General features: G+C 37.0%; 1 protein-coding gene across 3 annotated transcripts in view; it reads right to left on the bottom strand.

Moving 5' to 3' along the window:
* BABAM2 (BRISC and BRCA1 A complex member 2) overlaps positions 1–21,226 on the bottom strand; it is a 166,858-nt gene that overhangs the window by 27,236 nt on the left and 118,396 nt on the right. For all 3 annotated transcript variants that reach the window (XM_068676618.1, XM_068676616.1, XM_068676617.1), the window contains 3 exons: positions 14,970–15,069; positions 12,949–13,019; positions 11,386–11,468 (listed from right to left, as the gene is read on the bottom strand). In XM_068676618.1, the coding sequence (XP_068532719.1) occupies positions 11,386–11,468; positions 12,949–13,019; positions 14,970–15,069 (254 nt within the window). The remainder of the gene's footprint in view (positions 1–11,385; positions 11,469–12,948; positions 13,020–14,969; positions 15,070–21,226) is intronic.

The following is a 21,226-nucleotide window of genomic DNA, read 5'->3' as shown; positions in this document are numbered from 1 at the left end:
ATCCAGACATTTGTTTTCACAGAAGTCAACATTTACTCTGGATGTTACATACTGTTTAATGCCTGGATGATCTTACAGTGGTTATCTTATTAACCTTCTGGCTGCTTGAATCTGCTGCAGTTTATTGCACCTGTAATTTGTTTCACACCCATAAACAACGGCTGATCTGGATATTTTACTGCCGAGCTTTCTACTTCCACAGGCTCTCATTGCCTGCACAACCTTAATTCAATCTAGACTTGCTTGAGGAGACAGCCTTCAAATACTGGACAACAAAGTATTCCTTCCAATTCAGTTCCTAGGCTGGCCAGAATGCACCAAACTTAATTCAGTTTTCCATCTCACTGGACAGGTTTTACCCCCGTACACAATATTGAAGCCTTGCTCTTAATGAATGTATATTCAGCTCTTCATTAGTTTTTTCATGTGATGACTCTAATCCCCATAAGATGACAGCTATGTAAAACAGTAAAAAAAAATAAATTGTTTCACAGCATCTTTGTGAGCTGAGAGGCTATTTAACAATTCCAGATGGGGAATGAAGGAACTAAGAAAGGATGGCCAGTGTGCCCACTGACTGCTGAGTGCCAACATGTGGCACCCAAACGTCTGAGACTTCCTAACAGCTCATACTTCACACAGCCAAGCACAACCCTTCCTGACTGCCATAGCAGGTACATCAGAATAAACCATTAGTGGACATGTGAAAAGTTTTAAATGATTTCACCAGAAAAACAAGAAGGGTACAGGAAAGATGGGCTAAAACTAAATCTCCAGAGAACCCTGAACAGTCACAACTCTTCCTGAAATCCCCTGACTCACTCCTTGCTTATCATCCAACTTCGGCCAGAAACTGCCTCTGCATTCAAGTATTTCTGATGAAGTCAGTCATGAAAACAGGAAATACATATTCCAGGCTCCGGAATTATCTCTGGATAGTACATATTCATCATCGTTTTGCTTCTTTTTTCAGTTCACTGAATTTCAACATCCTCTCTGCTAGCCCAGACCTCTGCTTGCCCAGCTCTTGATGCTGGGAAGAAGCACTTGTGGATTTGAAGGAAGGGCCTCAGCCTGAGAAGTTCCCTGAACTCACACCTCTGCAGTTTTTATGAGGTGTTAATGTGGATGAGACCCACATAAATTTACAATGCAACTTGTTGGTAACACAGATACCACGCTATATAATAATGTTCTTGATACATCTATCAAACTCTGTGTCAAAAAGATTTTGGCTGGTGGATTTTCTGACATGGCTTCTCCTACGGGAAAGCTGGTCCAGGCAGCCTGTACGCTGGGTGAAAAATCTTCCATCTAGCTTCAAGGGAGAACAGCTACCTCCATTTTTTCAACACAGAAATTCCAGTATAGGAAGCCTTATCGGAATCATACTGGTCACTGTACCTGTGGACTAACCGGAACAGGTTCAGCCACGAGCTTTCTGGGGACCATAATGGCTTAGCACAGATCTTTGCAGCAGCAGATTTCAGGCTACTTTGCTTAATGAATCTTTCCTCGACTCTTTTATGCTGAAGGCCTTTAGCCTACATTCTACTAGAAAAAAAAAATAAAAAATAAAAAATGAAAGGGTCAATTTGGCTCGAAATACACACAATTACAAAATACCACAGCTATCCTGCTTTGGTGCGTAATGATGTAGCCTTACAAGAATGAGAGTAAGGATGACAAATAACATAACAATGCTATTAGCGTGGAACTTTAGGTTAACAGAGCACAGTCATACAAGTTTGATTCTGTTAATAGATGAGAGCAAACATCCTTCCCGGAGAAAAACAGGTTCTTTGCAGGAAAATGCTATTTTGAAAGCAACATTTCAAAATTTCAAGTGTAAAATGAAAAGCTGTTTGTGGAATTTTAGCTGAGACACTTAGGGCACTTTGGGTGTGTTGATAATCACAGCTGTTTTCAAAATAATTAAGTCTGCCATCACTATGTGAAATATCCTCACCATCAGCAAAGTGAACGCTTAGAGAGTAAATAAGATGACTTACACACAAAATGCTTCCAAATATGTAAATACTATGGAAAAAAAAGTGACAACATTTTTTCCTTAGCAGCATCGGTTATATATTAACTGAATGCACTTCAGTAAAAAAAAAAAAAAAAAAAAAAAAAAAAAGATAAACATTGGAATGTGACGGGTTCTTTGTGGTTACAGAGCAAGGGCAGTATCTGGAATTATAACAATTTCGGTGAGTACACGCAATTGACAGCTCCTTCTTTTGTACTAGGAAATGGATCTGGCAACAGAACAGCTCACTAAGGAGCCAGTTGTGTAACAGCATTTGTATAATGATTGATCCTTGTAACTCCACAAAATTTCCTGACCCTGACAAATCAGCACAATATTTAGGAATGGGAAGGAAGTCAGGACCCCAGTGAGATGTTTATAAGTTAACATTATTAGCTAGTCACTTGGAAGAATTCAGCTGGGATAAGGAAGGAGGAAAAGCACTGAGGAACCTTTTCTTGAGAACTGCTTTAATGTGTTACCTCCAGAACGCAAGGCTGTTACTGGAAGTGCTGGCAAATACCCAGTTTGCAGTTACTTTGGTGATGTTCATTGTGACATCAAGGAATGCTTAAAGGAATATAATCTTCTTTTTTTCCTATTTTTTTTCTAGTTGGATGGGAATGACTTTCAGCTATTATCAGTCTGGGTGAGGTTCGAAATAAGAATTGGTGCTTTTTTCAAAATTTTTGCACCATCAGTACGTCCTATCCCCTAATGTATTTTATAATAACATAACATCTTTTACAGAAATAGCTATCTTCAGAGTCGAAAACACAGAAGTCATTATTTCTAACTCCACTGCTCTTAGATAGCTCTTCAATCTTTCTGAATAATGGAGACAATGACTTGTGATGGATTAAACAGTTCTGACACATTACAGAAAGTAGATTTGTTTACTTTGTGAATTTCTATGAATCTGAAATAAATGTACCATTTAGATATTTTTTTTTAATGAAGTACAAAACCCTTTCTTATTTAAAGAGGACTGCCTAACATTGCTGTATCTATCTTGTGGTTCTCATTGCATTGATAATGGGAACTGCAATATAGACGAGGCACCAATGGCAACCAGATTTCATTTTATGATTACTATTGTTTCTATTTTCTTTTGATATAGACAGATGATATGGTTGTACGAATATGTCACGTCTTCTTCATAACCAGTGTCTCCTTTTTAAAGCACTCCATCCTTCATTCAAAAATAGCATTTAAAAAAAAAATGTGACCTTGAGTTGTTTAAATACCTTAAGTTTCAGTGTCCTACAAACAAGACTATCAAATTCTTTGTTTAGTCTTACAGAGGAACTAAGTAACAGATCAAAGCAATAGATTCTTCAAACAGTTCTCAGTTACATTTTTAGACCATGAAAAAGTGATGTAGCAACCTGAAAACTGCTTTTTAATGTCCTCTCTCTTTGGAGTGTCATCTCTCACCTCAACTAAATACTCTTGGACTTTAACAGCAAGACTGGACTACCTGCTAAAAATATCCCATGGCATATCTCATAATCCTATTCTGAGCCCAAATAAATGGCACAGTGACCTCACAGGTCTTTCCTTCTCTAATTCAAGTAACCATGATTACTTTAATTAAGACAAAGGCTTTTTATTTTTACCTCATTAGCTTCAGCCAGTGACATCTATTTTGCTTTATTTTTACTTCAAATTCTCAAAGATCTTCTTTCCCTCCCCTTCCGTTTTTATTTCCTTTTATTGTTTCTGCTGTAACAGTTTCTATAGTAACTTCTCCAAGTGGTGATGAGATTGATGCTACTAAAAGCTGCCTCTCCTCTATGTGAATTGCATGAAGATTATACTTTAAATACAGTTGCAGTTGCTCTCAGTGTAAAAAGCAATCTGTGGCCTTCTCTTGGCCCTTTTCTTCCTATTCCAGGCTGGTGGCCATCGCGTGTTAATGTTGGGAGAAAAGGTGAAAACTTTTCTTCTTTTTTTCACAGTAAAGACATGATGCTAAACGCTGAGAAGTTCTACATTACTTTCCAACAGGGCATAAAGACTTTATGACTATTTTTTTTTTTACCAGAAAAGCACCTGTACAAAAACATTGGCTTCCCTCACTAATACTTTATGAAGCTTACAAGGTTTGCAAATAAGTTCTTTTACCTGTTTTCAATGCTACCTGGGATTTGAAAGGAAACTGATTCATTTCATTCTCATTCGTGATCAGCATGGTGCTATCCTGCAGGCCAAGAGTAACCTTTGCTGACACCCTCTCTGTCCTCTTCTTTTTCAAATCAGATCTGTTTAACCTGCCCAGCTTAAGTGCCTTCCTATTACAGTCCAAAAACTTCCGTCAACTCAAGCCTGCATAGCCAATCATCAATTTTATCTTCAGAACTGTGGAACACACTGAACTGTGGAACTTCAGAACTTGTTCTGTGGAAGACAGCAAATGCATTACACAAGGCCTAGCTCTACAACAAAACATTTGAATACATAATTCCATTGCCAATGTAAAACCCAGTTTGGTTTTCTAAAGGCTACAAAATAAGAATTGTGTTTTATTTCTAGAAATTTTACACCTCTAAAAATTCCATGGTGTTCTCTAGCACCTTGATTTTTTCTCTGACAGCATTGCCTACTACTAAACCCATGGAAGATCCCTGTGAAACCCATGCTGATCCTCTCCTATTTGTTTTCTACTTGCTACTATGAACAATTTTCAGTTTGCTAGATCTCACCCCTTTAATGTAATTCTCACCTTAGAGAAAAATTTCCTGTACGGATGCCATGTGAGATACCGGAATGTGTAGAAACAACACATAGGCATGGAGAAAGAAGAAAAAGTACCAAGATCTGTAGTCAAGTCCCAACTCTGTCAATGACTTTTTGTGACCTAATTATTTTTTTGCCCAAAATTGAGTATATAAAAGAGGATTATATCACTTTGCTATCTCAGGTATCTCTTGTAAGACTTTATTAGTTGTCTGCCACATACTTAGATACGCAGTAGTACTCTACATAGATCTACTAGATAAGAAAAAGCAATATTTCACTTTTTAGAACAGTGCGATTTGAAAGAATTTATTACAAAACCTTTCAGTCCATTTGTTAAAGTACTTGTAGTTCCTGTGAAAACATCAATTAGTGCCTACAGCAATACAGCACTGTTTGAAAGGTATGTCAGATATATGTGTTTCTCAGAAATTAAAAAGATACTATCCACAGCAAAGTGACATTTAAAAATACTTTTGCACTCCACCCACGTAACAGGCCACCATAAAATACCTGTACACCCCAATTCAGTTGTTTCCTGTTTGCTTCTGTCATACTAATTTACGAATCATCCTTGTGACCACTTTTCCTTTTTTTTTTTTTTTTTTTTAGCAGATTTTAAAATATGAACCTAAAACTAACTTACACTGATTACAAAACAAATACAGAAAAACAGGAAAAGAAGAAGAAAATAAGACCTCTGTTTTCAGGTTAACTTGCTTTGATTATGAATACCCAAATACAAAAATGCTCGTTCAGCTCATGCAAAAGTAAATACCCCAGATGGAATCACAGGAACATGATGTTTAGAGTACTCTTAATGACAAACATTAAATTATCAGCTTTCAATACAAATTTCAAACTAAAACTAGTTGGCAGTGCCCTGTAGGGGAAAAAAAAAAAAAAAAAAAAAAGATCAGCAAAAGGTTAATTAATTTACCAAATGCTGCAATGCAGCTCTGGGATTAGCCCCTGACTATGCCTAGTTAGGCGTAGAACTGTGTGCTCATGACTCGCGATACTTTTCCATCACTCTGCCCAATCCACAGCTCTGCAGGGGATCTGCAACTTTCTTTGAATTCAGTTAGGTGATACACACCTCACTACACAGAGGATGTCACAGAATGCTTTATTTTGTTGGCATTCGAACAATGTACAAAGTTTTGAAGAGACCCTCTCTCTGCTCAGGGAATATTTTGCTGTAGTCAGAATGATGCACTCAGGAACTTTCAAGACCAGATTCAAAGAACTACTGTTATTGACTAGAAGTACTGAGAGTCACAGGAAAAAATTGTCTCATGAGAGACACGTAGCAAACAGACAAAAAATTACTCTCAAGCATAACATTAGAACGGCTCTTGACTTCTAAGCAGCCAGGTTTGCATCACTGGGACTTCGTTAATCTTCAGTTTCTCCAGTTTCGTTTCATTTAAGAAAGAAATGACATCCCTATTATCTTTGCAGACTTTTGATTTTTTTTTTTTTTGATCAGTATTGAATTTCTCTTACTGACTCCTGAAACGTTTATTTTGTTATGCTTGACATCTCTGTTGAGCCATCTTGCTTTCCTGAAACTACCAGATGTTACCCCATTTCCCTGTATCTTATTTGTCATGTTCTCTCTTTTATCCTTCTCCCTAAGTTTTCACAGTGTCATTTTTTCACCTGTGGAACAATGAGAAGAATATAATAAAAGCACTGTATCGTAAGCCAAAGCACTTCAATTACATAAAAGCTCACAAAGCCATCAAAACATGTAGAAGCTATTTAATGAAATATTCCACTCAACACTTGCCCCTTCCTCAGAAAACAGCTGGGGCAAACAACAGTTTATTTTCCCATACCTTTTCTTGAAGAGGCTTCTCTTTCACAATCAGACTAGCTTCCCTGAAGAAGCAGAGCCAATGCAATCTTTATTCCCTCCACGGCTTATTTTTCCTGAATTTTAAGTGTTAATTGTGATCACTGCCATGCACTGATATTGATGAAGAGGAGCAACTCTTACAGACTATATTCCTTTCAGCTTCCAAAAGCTATGTGAGCAAGTCTTACATGACAGAAAAAAGAAAAAAATAATAATTCTCAGGAACTACCAAACCCACTCAAATGATTATTCATACTCTAGCAGCACACAGGAGTCATTGAGCATGTTCCAACTGCATTGAACTCTATATCAAAACAACATACACTAGCTACTTTTACATTTAACATTTGTATTATTGCAGTGATATTTACATTTACATTTACCAAGACCTGTAAGTCCTACACAACGAGAGAGCTCTACGGCCAAAACTACAAGCAGATTTAGAGGAATGTTTACAGGGAACAGTCTTCGGTTCTGGGTTCCAAATTACTCAGATAAACAAGTATTTCTTGAACATTTTTATTATCTCAGTGACTGTGGAGTTACTGTATCAGGCATGTGATTTTTCAAATAAGAATCTGCAGAAGCGATTTCAAAAAGAGGACTAAGATCTTAGATGAAAGAAAATACTTTTGCCTTGTCACGTAAGCTCTTCTAAACCCTCATAGCCAACAGCAAGTGATCAGAAACACGCTCATTTTGGAAACATCTTTCATTTAAGACTTTATCAAACCTCCTTACTAGCCATTTACTACCACGGAATCTAACTTGTTTATTTAAACAGCTGCTGGGGGAATAGATGAAGGGGCTGATGAATGCTCATTAGCCCTGTTCTGTTGACTATCCAGGAGAGGGACCATCTTGTTTAAAGGGCAGTATCATCTTAAACTACACCAGCTGCCTGAAAAATTAACACTTATCTAAATTCTAAGGACTATTGCTGCTCTACTGAGTGATTAAAACGGTATCTGAAGCCTACTGAGTTATTTCTGCTTTGAGAGGGAATTGATAGAATAAATTACTTACTTCTTCAATGCAATTTTGTGTATTTACAGGGAGTGGGCATACATTCCTCCTTCTCTGAACACTGCTGGAATAAATTGCACTTTCTTTGCAGTGTACTGTAAACCTGTCTTGCAACTACTAGCACTTTTTCCCTATGTTTTTTTCCTCTCCCAAGCTCCATTTGACAATGACGGCTACCAAAAATTCTTTGCCTTCACTCTTCAATCTGCCTCCTGTTTACTTTCTTAGGCTGTGGACAGATGTGCTAATCCAAATCCAAAGAAAGCTTATGTGAGGAAACCCCAGTTATTTAGCTCGGCCCACCACATAAGCTGAGCCCATTTTGTCTCAGCTGCACTGGCACAAGCTGCTCTGCTGACACATGTCTGCTGATAGCAATAACCAACCAGGAACGCATCAGAAGCTGGCACCGACGACTTCTCCCAAAACAGTGAATGCAGAACGTGGTGTCTGTCCACAGCCTGATACTCCCAGTACAACTTTCCATACCCCAATTAATGCTCTAGGCCTTAAGATAGCTTCTCCCTCCCTACAGAAAATCCTCATTCCAGCTGAGATGCTCCCTGTGCCTGTTGTATTCTCTGACAGAGGTCACTTCAGAAGTGCAGAGACAGCTAAGACAAAACACTACTTCAGTTGGCACTCTCATGGCAAGAAAGCTGCTTAATTAGATTTCCACCTTGCATTTGACCAGCTTTGTAAACCTAACAGGTCACTGGTATTACCCAGCATGGAAGCTGCAATCCTTTAAAGTTAGCCAAGATCAGTGGCAGCAAGTGTTCCCACCAACTTCAGCTAGGTCTGAGGTCACATTCACTGGCAGTTTCCAACATTCTCCATCCCCCAACATACTGCTCAAAGAAACAAAAACTAGTTTAATATCTGTCCTTTTCAAGACATCTTAAACAAATAACCGCTAAGACAAGAAGATTCATTTGCTATTGCAGTTGTTCCAACTTCTGTCAGTGTTTTTTTGTGCCGATAACCTAAAAATCTCCTAAGATAAAAATAAATCTTTGAAAAGCCTACATACATATTGGTTTGGAGTCTTACTCTTGTGTCCATACCAATAAGACTGCTTAATTATGCACAGATGTGACTTGTATTTAGATACAGTATAAATACACAGAATGGATGCAGGTATACGTATGAAGAAATTTCTACCTCCAGAAACTAATCATAGCTGACTTATAAATAACTAGAGAAAGAAATCAGCAGTACGTTGACATTTACTTACAAAGCTTCATTCTGAGGCTTACTCAAAACAGATATCAATATCAAAAGCATTAACCCTGATTAATGATTTCCTCTTCCATATGGAGGCATGAACTTCTCTGAACATTAATTTCTCCTGTCATATATTTGAAAGCACTTAGTTCTTACAAGTAAACCACTAAAACAACAGTTCATTTCACCACTCTTTGATCTAATATACCGACTTTAGTAGCTACATTAATCTAGTGATTAAGTTAGCCGTTAGACAGTTGTGTGTTTTAATGTATAGTGGCCAGACTTCACTGTTCATTCCATAATTACTGCACAAATCTGTATTTTTAGCAAGTCAAACTGTTTTAAAGTTATTGGTCTTTTTGTACTCCAGAATGATTTTCCAGTTTATCTCCTCCTTTTCTTAAACTAGGTTTACTCAGTAGAACTACTCCGAATGATTTCATTTCTAGTGTGTTTTACTTCCTAGTTTCCAAGTACATTTGTAACTCTGAATGACCATATTGGCAAAAGTCACCAAACAAAGTTATTTTTGAAAGATCTGGTTGCATCTTCTAAAGGAAATGCAACTCACTGTAGGGTTTATACATCTTACAACCACAATTAAACCTAAAACTTTAACAAAAAATAAGATGCCAGTAAAATTTACTATGGTTCCTTTCATTTGATTTGCCACAGTACTTGCCGTATACTGACCTATTTATTTCTCTCTGAACACTTCCGCTACATACTATAGAGTAAATATAAAAGGTAGAACAGTTTTCATCTTATGGCTATCTCTCCCAGACATTTTATTAGACGCTTGCTAAATATTCAACCATAATATACATAGTTATGTCAGTGGTTAAGAGATGAAAGCCTACATTACTTCACTCAGGAAATGAAGTGCAGGTTTCAGTCCTTTCATTGCAATATCCTTTAGTGCATGGAACATAAATGTTTTTGCAGTGGATTGTTCAGCAGGCAAGTGATGCAATGACTTACACAGCTAAGCCACTGTATGATTTCTAAGGCCACAGGGTTAATGCATAGTGATAAACTATTCAGTTATAATTGTAGCTTTCATGCCAGTTAAATTGAGCACTCTGAATATTACTTCACAGTTAAAACTTACTCTGTTATTTAACAGAAATTTGAATTTTGATTACTCTGAAATCTAACTGATTCAACATTTAAGTTATATTATCCCAAGGCAAAAATCAGATCCACAGCATAGTGTGTGGTTGAAGAGTAAGTTAAGATCTTATAAGGACAATTTTTCCAACTACATCATTTTATTTTGTGTTTCCCCCCATGTTAATCATATTAATATAATGGAGTTCTTTTAATTTCAGGTTTGCTGTTTCTAGACCACTTACAATCAGAATTCTTTGATGCCTAGAAATTTTATGTGATAAAGAAAAAGGCCTAAATGAGGCCAATTGCAATGATCTCCAATACAACACAAAGTGAAGGATTTCTCTAAACAATGTCAATCCCCACTTCTTCCTTTAAAAGACCTGGATAAATTCAGATGTCTTTCAGACATCATTAGTTTTCCACATGAAAAGCTACCCCACAATCACAACCAATGTAAACTGAAATACCTCAAAGCTAAAGTGTTAACAAACACCAACATTGCAGCTGCTCAGAGTATGTGGCAATTAAAAAACAAAACAAAACAAAAAAGACAAGAAGCATATTAATAAAAACCAAAGTATAAGATGACTGAATTTTCCCCCACAAAAAAATCTTTCATACCAATGAACCCCACTTTATAAGGAAAAATAGTAATTTCTGGTTACCATGTATAATGCAGCAAGAGCCACACTCACTATTTTCTCCATAAAGTAATTCCTATATATTTAATTATTAACATATTTTTGAAAGTGATACAATCTTTATCAAAACATTTCAAATAATAATCAATCTAGCCACTGTGGTGGTTTTACCATGCTGGGCAGCTAAACCCCACAACCACTCTCTACTGCATCAAACTATTGGGCATTTCTATCTAGAAGAGTTTCATTCTAGGAGTAAGTTTTAGCTCTTAACCATGGTATCTTGTTATTTTTCTTTTATTATAATGTAATATCCCTAAAGTGCCATTACTATCATCATAATTTCTGTAATTCCTGACAAGTTACACAAGATTTTAGGTATTTCCAGGTTTAGTATTGTATTGGTCCTCATTACTGACATGTTATTGACATTTTAGTCAGGAGGAGTTACATCTGTGAGCTTAATCTTGAGTCAAGTTACCAGCACTTCTTCCCTGAACGCTTTTGGTGCTCTGTAAGGCCAGCAGTACACCTCATGAAAGTGGATCCTCCCTCTTTCTCCAAGTACGATCAGGACTTTGTGTTTTCAAAGCGCCATGGTCACATCAAAAATACATTAAGCACTGGGTAAAAATAGCTAAAACTTTTAGATTGTTTCCTGTAATTGTACTTTTTCCCTTTTGAACTTGTATCTTCAAGAGGATAGACATTTGTGCCTGAGGCAAAAAGTTACTCACTGTGAACAAGGAAGCAAAAATCTTTCCACATCAGCAACAGAGTAAGCTTTGTGAAGCCTTCTGCATCATATTCCACCACGCCACTATCAACAAGAAATACAAAAAAGAACACAATTTTTATCTAGCATTCATTCTAATACTGAATAAGAAATATAAATCTGGAATTACAGGGTTTGGTGTTTTTTCATTTGTTCAGAAGGTTCCAATACTTGTTTTATTTCTTAACAATTACAAATTTCTAGATAAATTTATGCTGTGGTACTGGAGATTCTTACCCAAATAAAGGCCATATTCATAAATACATTTTAAAATAAAATAAGAACCGGTAACGCGTCTAAATTGACAATAACTGTACGCACACAAAATCCCTGCATGTTATTCAGTTTAAGAGAATTTATTAATACACTATTAATGGACATGGTAAAGTTGAAACTGTACAGGCCAAGAAAAGTCTAAATTTGGAAATTAAAAAGAGTACATATAAAGAATCACAGCATGACAGTATATAAAATATATATATATATATATATATGTAATGCTTGTTGTATAGACATTAAAAGTCTCAACCACCAAAAGAAGACATTTGCTAAGTCTGAAGCAGTATCAAGACTCATGAACCATGTCACAAGTGAAATAAAATCACAAGCATAACTGGTCCATTTCTGTACTGTAGTTTGGATCAAATAATTCTCAGAAGAAAAAATAACACGCTTTCATATGGATTAAGCCTACATCATCTCTGTCTGTTCACATGTCCAAATCAAGTCGCTGTTATCTATCTACAGTTGTATAAAATTTGGGTACATACTAAAAGCCACCTATCTTCCTACCCTCACTTAAGAGACCAGAGATTTGAAAGGCTCCTAAATATCCATGTCATTTGGAATCACCACACAGAAGCAAAACTCCCCTCCTCACAATGAGGCAAAGCACTGCTGATCAGGCACTTGCTGTCACATCAGCTCCTGGACTTCTGTTCAAGCCAGAATTTAGGTGGAAGACCGAAGTGCCTACCTTTCACAGTGCTGAAAAACCCCAGATTCATTGATTTATGAATCGCATGTCTCATCCCATCAGTCCACGAACCTCTGAACTGCAGGAATTCAAGACGACTGAAAGCCCCTTCTCTCATGAGACACGCTACAGCTCCATGGTGGGAGCAGATGGTTTCCCAATCTTGCCTTTATGTCATGCAGTGGTTTCTGGCAACTGCATGGCTTGGAACCGTACCCCACTTTCCCCTCCCTCCTATTTATGTCACTGCCTATTACTGTATGACCCCCTGAGCCCTATATTCAGCAACAAGAACATTTCTTTTGCACAGGGAGAAAATCCCTACTGTCCTTTTCCCATAATCAGTTGTTTGCTGAGTAAAATCAGATTGGCAACATGCACTGAGCACTGAACTTCATTCCAGTATTTCCCTGGAGGGCAAATTTATATACATCACTCTGCAGAAATGACCAGACTTCATCTGGGTATCAGTTACAAAACCAAAGACCATGTGCAGAGAACAACACTTTCATGATGCTCCATAAAACAACACATCAACAGAAAACTTACGTTCCGAAGTGACTCAGGAAGGCTGCGATGTACTCTCTTCTCTTATGGTATCCCTGAATAACGTATTGTACCTCAAAAAAAAAAAAAAGGGAAGAAATCAATAGCTAAAAAACATTAAAAAAAATTAATATTGCTTATTTGTCATTTATTCCTTGTTAACAAAGATTTACATGGTTCTGAATCTGAATCCTTACGTTTAATTTGCATGATTTTCCTGAAGAAACCTGAAATGCCTTTAAAAGAGTGGATTCTGGCACACAGAAAATCTTGTAATGAAACTTCTTTACTCACTTCCAAGTAAAACTTAGTATTTCACAATATCCTGAAGCACTGTTCAAGTACGCAAGGTAAAGAGTGAAGAAAAATGCACGACCTTGCCTTGCTGAAGTTTAAGCACGAAGCTGCGTTAGGCAAAACATAATTACCTGATGTGACGGTTGGCTAAGTGTCAAAATCAAATTCAGGTTATAAAAAAATACAAATAATTTCACATTGGATCTTGGGTGTTTTCTGAAGACTGCGCCTCAAAGAAAATCTTAACACTAAACTCTCTCAGTGGTTTCATGCTGACTCAGGGAACCACCTACTCAATTGCAAGTATCAATTTCTGAGGCATTCTAGGTTTTGAAAGGCTTCCATCCTGGCACAGACAAAATCAAACAATGCTAAACTAGGAAGACCATAGGCAAAATTCTCTTGTATCATGTATGTTTTCTTATTGATTTGAATGGGATTACTTAGCAGAACAATGTGAACAGAGTTTGACCCATGACAGAAACAACGCTATGTTGCCAGGCTGAAAGAGCACCTGGTTTACAACTGGTTGCTTGAGTAGCTACACTATAGTTCCATATGCGATTCCTTATGCAAATCCCTTTGACTTCCAGAATGAAAACTAACGCTTTATAAGTCTTTTTTTCCTTACCAAACAGGCAAAGAATAGGAAGAATACTTCTCTTGACTATGGCAATATTAGAATGCCTTGGCTGGTAAACGTTCTCCTAAATTTTTTTAAGAGACCCTGATACAATCATTGCTGTGAGCTATCTTGTACCCCTTAAACTATTTTGTTTATATTGAGACTTATTTCATTTTATAAAAAATATGATTATTTTGAAGGCTTTGTGTGCGATCTGAAATGTTATTTTGGGAAAAGGAAAACATACAGTAAGTTTGCTTAATGGAGTTTGTTTAAAAAAGAATAAAAACAGTCCTGGGTACTTGCAGATTTTAAAAACAGAAGTAATTTTAACAAACAAAAACACAACAAAAACAATTCCAAAGATAGATTACGATAAGTTAAGGAAAAATATTTTGAAGAACTTCTAAAAGATAAAATTATCTTCCTCCTTTGGACAAAGGTAAAAATCATGTGGAAATATAGATAGGAAGTCTGCAATGAGCAGATTCCTACATGTTTACTGAAAATTACACAAAAAAAATGAGAAGCTTTCAAAATATTGTACCCAGTCTTTTTTGTTTAAACACTAAGCTAGCCAGAACACAACCTTTTCAGTACATGCAATCTTAAGTAGCTATTAGTGCATGAATATCCAAGTAGACAGCTAATTCTGTTCATTTGGATGAGAAGAAAAATCACTGAATCCTCTCTAAGGCATTCAAAATCTACAGCGATGACTATGGTATGAGAACTTTGATTCTTCTGACTAGAAAAATAATATGCAAACTACACGCTCGTAGTTAATAGCTAAATTGTATGTTACACTGCAATATATAATACAACAGCATTTTATCCTAAACTGCAGCGTATCACAAGAAATCCCACCCCAAGATCTGATCCCAAACGCACTCATTTATTTAACAGATTCATTATCTTCAACACGTTGCTTAGCTGCTCAACTTTTATCAAGAAGTTATCCATTGTATAGTTCACGTCAAATATGTTCTGTTTGAACTACCTGGCAGAAGAAAAATGACATCTACAGAAACACTACAGTGTGTTACTGTAAACAGTACAACACATGAGGGAAAGGGAACTTGAGTTCTCTTCAGTAATTTACCTTGTTTGTTAGTAGCTGGCATACTTGGGGTACGTAGTCAATAAGACAACCTCCACCAGGAAAGGCTGGGATGTGAAGGGCAGATGATCCTCCAAGTGCACTAGAAAGAGAAGTTAATTTAGAAGTACATCATACGTGCAGTTCCTGGGATTTGAAAGTGATTTTTACACTGGCCTCTTGCCCTAAATTTAAAGACAGAGGGCTATAATGAGGAAATGCATTTTATACTGTGGCGATATAAAAAGCATTAAGCGATACCATCTATAAAACCAGGTTATACCACTAGCCATTGTAATTCAACACCTTTAATCAAGAATATCACTAACACAAAGCACTGTATAAGGAAATAGGTTTTTTTTCATTATAAACAGTTACATTTCTTAACCCTCTTCAGTCAGATGCACCACATTGCAGTTAAGATATCTTGCCATAGATGGATGAGACCATTTTGGGTCTTGAATTACTGAAAAAGCCACCTTCAGTCAGAACAGCTAAGAACAAACGCAGTAATTTGGACTGACGAGTAATAGATGTCCAGACACAACGTCAGTCATGCCATTTATTCCAGTTTTTGGCCCCTCCAATACAAGACAGATGTTAAGCTAATTGAAGGCATACCGATGCCTTCAAGTATGTAATGGAAAATAAAGAGAAGACAGAAAATCTTCTCAGAAGTGCACAGTGATAGGATGAAAGGCAACGCAGACATGTAGCAACAAAGGAAGGTCTGGTTAGCTATTAGGAAATAACCAAAGAGTGGAAGAGGGGCCCTGAGGGCCTCAGGAATCTCCATCTTCAAGGTGCTCCAAAGCTCGGCTGAATGACTGCCATGAGCAACCTATCTAAACTGGTCCTGCTCTGAGGAAGGAGTTGGCCCAACTAACCTCTGTAAGTTCTCTCCGACCTAAATTGTTTTATGGCTATATTATATGATTCTATGGTTTTGTTCATCCCCCAAGAGAAGCAATGGGAACAAAGATATTCTTTATTCATGCACAATATACCAGCTGGAAATCTGAATTATGGAGATCTACGGAAATAAGATTATTTCAGAGATGTATTTACGCTGCTCAATTCATTGCCTTTGTCATAGGATGGAAAACTGAAGCACGCCTGCTACTGCTGAGGATCTAAGCTCCTTCAGCGTGGAAAGATCTAGCACTTTTTATTTAACTTGGATTGCATAAGGCAACAACCAGCTGAAGTCCATGGTACTTTCTTTTGGCAGCATTGACCGAAATCTTTCTTATAGTCTTTTACCAATCAAAAGGGATATGAATTTCCATTACGCACTGTGGCTTACATCATGCACTAAACATCCAGAACCTTGTTGGGTACAATTAAAAAGCTTCAAACGCTAAATTACTTTGTGGCCTTCTGTTTACATGCTGCTTCCATGAAAGATTAAACTGGCTGGAAACAAGGATCTTCTCTGCAAAACAAGGCTCTTGTTCTCCAGTGGGACCTGCCCTTCTATTTTCCTCAGTACTTGATAACGTATCACTTTGGTAGGTATAAAGGTCTGCAATCATACATCCCTTTGAAGGAACAGAGCCTAAATAAATAAAACTTGTAATGAGGTATATGGAAATCTGCTACTCAGGCAAAACAGTCTGGGTTCAGCAGACTGTTCACCACATGGAACAGTTCTGCAGGTCTGGATTTTGCATATGCAATGATGAAAGAAAAAAGCCTTGAGTACACCACAGCTACACGAAAAAAAAACAAACACTTTTCTAGCAGAAGTCAGACTTGAATGGGATTTTTTTTTTTAAATTCAGTTTCCTTGCTGCTATTCCCTTATGAAAAGTACTCACGTGGGAATGTAATTTTGCTGCTTGCAGATGTCAAAAACAGCAAAGCATGACTACTAGATTATTAAGAAATTAGAACACATCTGAAAGGGTTGTCTGCTCTTAGGAAACTGGAAGCATAATGGGTCCATCAGTCTTTTATGTTGGAGAATGGAAGACTTGTCCCTCCTGATGTATTACCAGGGAGTGAACCTTACTTTAAGATTCTGGCTTTGAGTTTATCAGGTATGTCCGTGAAAGACTCCAATTTCATACTCAGAGCAAATGGTACTGTCCATTTTGCATCCTGCCTTGTTTCATTCGCAACTATGTCCAAGCTCCCCCTCTGAGCTGAGACTCCATTGGAGATGCTCAGATGACTACAGAAGAAATTACAGGCTCCTCTCTTAATTACAATAGCAGGCATGAAATTAGAAGAAATTTCTACCAGATTTCACATGCAAATAAAATCCAAACCCTCTATCACCAGGTTCCAATACATCTTCCAGACTGAATTATCAATTTGTGACTATGGGCTTCCCATTTTACCTGCACCCGTATTCTAAAAATAGTCAATTTACAAAAACATGTTGACATAAACAGGGATTCAACCCTTCCTAAATGAAAAAATGGACTGGTACTAGGTGTGGCTTCTGAGAGAGAGAGCCCTACACAGAGAGAAGGCTGGAATTTCTAGTATAATTATCCTGTGAAAACAGAATAAAGCCGTACAAAATGTAATTTGTGTTCTGTAGAAATAATTATGGGTAGGGAAAATTAAGAGTGGACAGGCATCTTTGTTCCCTCTATTGGGTCAGAGAATTTGCTTATTAAATACTTTAATAAAATACTGCATTTGCACAGGACCTTGCCTCTGACAAACTCAAAACTTTCTATAAACACATAATAATTAAGCTTCAACTGCCTTATGAAGTTGATGTTTATCTTTTATTTTTGAACATGTAAGGAAGCTACTGCTCGGTATTGGATTTGACCATGTCTGTGCCATGTCAAAGGGACACACCTTCAGTACCTCAAGTGTGAGGCACAGCAAGAGGGTATCCTTCTCATGACCTTATAAAAAACCTGCATCTGAAGAAAGAAGTGATTTAATGTCAAATAAGAAGCAGCTGTAAAATGTGCAAGGAAATATGTAAAACAGAGAAAACCAGGCAAGTGTAGCTCAGTATTTAACGCTCCTCAAGCCTAGTCAGAAGAAAGAATATAAGAAAAAATGTTGTTAGAAGCCTTTTAGAGTCAGGGGCATTGTTTGCCAAAAGATTCCACCAGTGTACGCTAAAGATTCCTGCACTTCAGACCTACTTTTCAGACAGCAGAGCCTCTTAGAGGATAAATCTTACGTAGTCTGTGATTAAGCTTTCCTTCTTCGTATCACTGTCATACACACTTCCCACAAATAAAACACATTTTTATACCCAAGAATAAAAACAACTTCAGTATCAGGTTTCATAACATTCATTTTATCAAGATGACTGAAAAAACATCAAGAGTTATGAAGAACAAATGATTTTGTTTTTTAACACAAGTAATTAATATTGCTCCTCTACAGCTGCCAGAGTAAGTCCAGTTTCAGAACAACCAAACAGAATTGTTTGTTATTTACATTTTTCTTTTTTTTCCAGTAACCTGGTACTTTTTAAAGGCCAGAATTCTGATTCTGACTTTCTATAATTTACTATCATTTTGAAGCAACTGTCTTAGTGGATGCTATTTCATTAGGATTGGTACCGGATGAAGATAAATATATGGTAGATCTACCTATCTATGAGATAAAGATGCATAAACATATTGGAAGGCAGAGACAAAGATCTGTTGGCCTTGTCATTTTATTAACTTGCTGCTACGCTAAACCTACTGAGCTCTGCAAACCAACTCTGTACATCTGATCTGTACATCTTTGTACATCCTCATACATCTGACAGACCAGAGACTCCATTGCAGCAAGTTCCTGCTTTCTTGGGTTTCCAGCATCAGATGCAATGTGATTCTGATCCACCTTCAGTGAATTAAACAGGATTTTGTGATGGACTCCATACTGAATTCAACAAGAGCAGCAGTCAGCCTACATTAATAGCAGTTTTGTTCTGAGACACACTGAAATGCAAGAACAGATAGCGTAGCTGGAGTATGTTTACATTTCTGCTGTTGACTTGTGCATTCCAAGTGAATTGCTCTGTCTGTCTCTCAATGGATCTATTTATTCAAGCCCGCATTTAAAATGCAAAATTCTTTCCCATTTGTTGATAGCTTATAATTACATTAAGCTGTCTTTCTCAAGAAATGATCCTTGAAAAAAAAAAAAAGATAAAAAGACATAGCATTATTTCACAGGTTTATAGAAGTGCCTGTTCTCGTTCCTGAGTATTTAGCTGTAAAGAACCATTTAGTTCCCCTTCCTTAAAAAGGCCACCTACATGGGAAGACAAAAATCGCTTCTAAGTCCCAAGCTCAGGAAAGTTAATGATTAGGCAAGGCAGACTTAAAGGCATGATGGAAGATGCTCCTATTCCCATCCCTAGCCTACCCCTTTCCCTGCAAGTTCTGCCCCATTCTCTCTTGGGCCTGCTGAGCTCCCCTATACTCCTTTCCTTATCTCACCTCTTCCCTGCAATCCATTTTGCTGCCCCTTTTCTTGGAGCAGAAAAATGTATGCAAGTATTTTTCTACATCACCGGGACATTATGAGCTGAGTCTGAACATAAGGATTATTTCAGACTATTCCTTACATCTTGCAGCGTCCTGCAAGAATACCAGCTTATAAAGTTATGTGCTGACACAGGTTATGGTGCTGCAGATAAGCACCCATGCGCATTTCGTACTCTCCATATGTTTTGCTCTAATGGCTTTTATCTGTTACCATTCTCTATGCCTAAAATTCCATAAGCTTTTCTTTGAAAGACTTATCACAAACAACAGAACATCTAAGGAGATTTTTCAGGCTCTGAAAAGAAGATATCGGGCACAATGGTATATATTTTTGCTCCAAGAGGGGACTAAAAACCATGCATTTGTGAAGGTGGTCCAGAATCGTAAGAAGTATATTCCTGCATACAGTGTTAACATATTAAATAGATTTATTTCAGAACAAAGTGGTACATAATACTGATTGCACTCAATGATGCTTATAATCCAATGTATTCTTTCGACAGATAAAATAAGAAAATGACAACTTCAATGGATATGAAGTTGAACATTTGCCTAGCTTTGAAAATATAAATACACAAAAAACTTGCCTCTGCATGGAAAGACTTTTTATATGGGTTCAAAATAACTAAGAGCTTTTCTCTCAGTGTGGCCAATGTTAAAACATGTCATATCTACTTACTAGTGATGGAAGGTAGACTTTAGACTCTATAGACTATAGCCCTTTCTTTTACAAGGATACACCCTTCTTAACTCTCTGTAAGTTTTCACCTGCTTTATTTTGAAACTGAAGTACGTTTCAGACCTACACAAGCATTTAAGGGTTTATTACTCATGATGGGTATAAGCAAGAATAGCCTGAAGCAGGTGGAAAGAAATTCCCTTCTTTTTGCTCTTTTTTCCTGATTTGAGACACTCATATTATGGGCTTTGATCTCCTTCCCTGTTCTCTTTCTCCTTTGTTGCTAAAGTAAATAGTTCACTTTTTTTTTTTTCTTTTGCAGTTTCATCATTTTAGTACATTACACCATTTGGCACAGGAGACACAAAGAACCACATCAAATAAAAGCACGTGACCACAAAAGCCTTAAGAACCATGATCCCAGATTCGTTGTCAGTTTACCATTTTTCAGACTTGCTCGACCATCAAATCCTCCCTATCACATTAACAACGTGGTGCTTTGCAGGAGATCTGGAATAGTGCTTCAATCAGCAATACAGAGATTAACAATAAAATAACAGAACATTACTCTTACTACTGAGAAATCAGTCAGTCTAGACTTGTGACAATGCTTTCTCCCCTTTCTAGTAATACTCAATTTAAAGCAAATATAATTAACATATTGTTTGTCCAGTCATATCTACTACAAGGTAAAGTGTATTCTCCCAGAAATTCCTCCCTTAATTTTACAGGAACGACTTAGAGACACAACATGCTTCTATTTTTACAGGAATACAGGAGACTTTTAAATTAACTATTAACTATTTCTACTTCAACTCAGGTAAAATGAAAATGTATGTTTCCAGCTAACTGATATAATATGATGTAATGATGTTATTGAGGGTAAAGAAAAAACACAATCACAAGTAAGTCCTAGAGGAAAAACTACACAAAAACTATTTATTTGGACAGAGAATCCTGGTCAAACACTAAAAGTCTGGCCAAGTAGAGCCAAAAGGATAAATAACAGCTTTCTTTCCTTGACCTACTAAAGGTTCAGAGTAAATACTTCTGAGTTCCTCCTGACTGGTGACTGGAAAAAAATACAAAACAATCACTGTAAAAAAAGTGGATACTAA

This window comes from Anas acuta, chromosome 3, assembly GCF_963932015.1.
Source record: "Anas acuta chromosome 3, bAnaAcu1.1, whole genome shotgun sequence".
NCBI lineage: Eukaryota > Metazoa > Chordata > Aves > Anseriformes > Anatidae > Anas > Anas acuta.
Note: the sequence above shows the minus strand (reverse complement) of the source record. Positions and strands in the feature narration are given on the sequence as shown.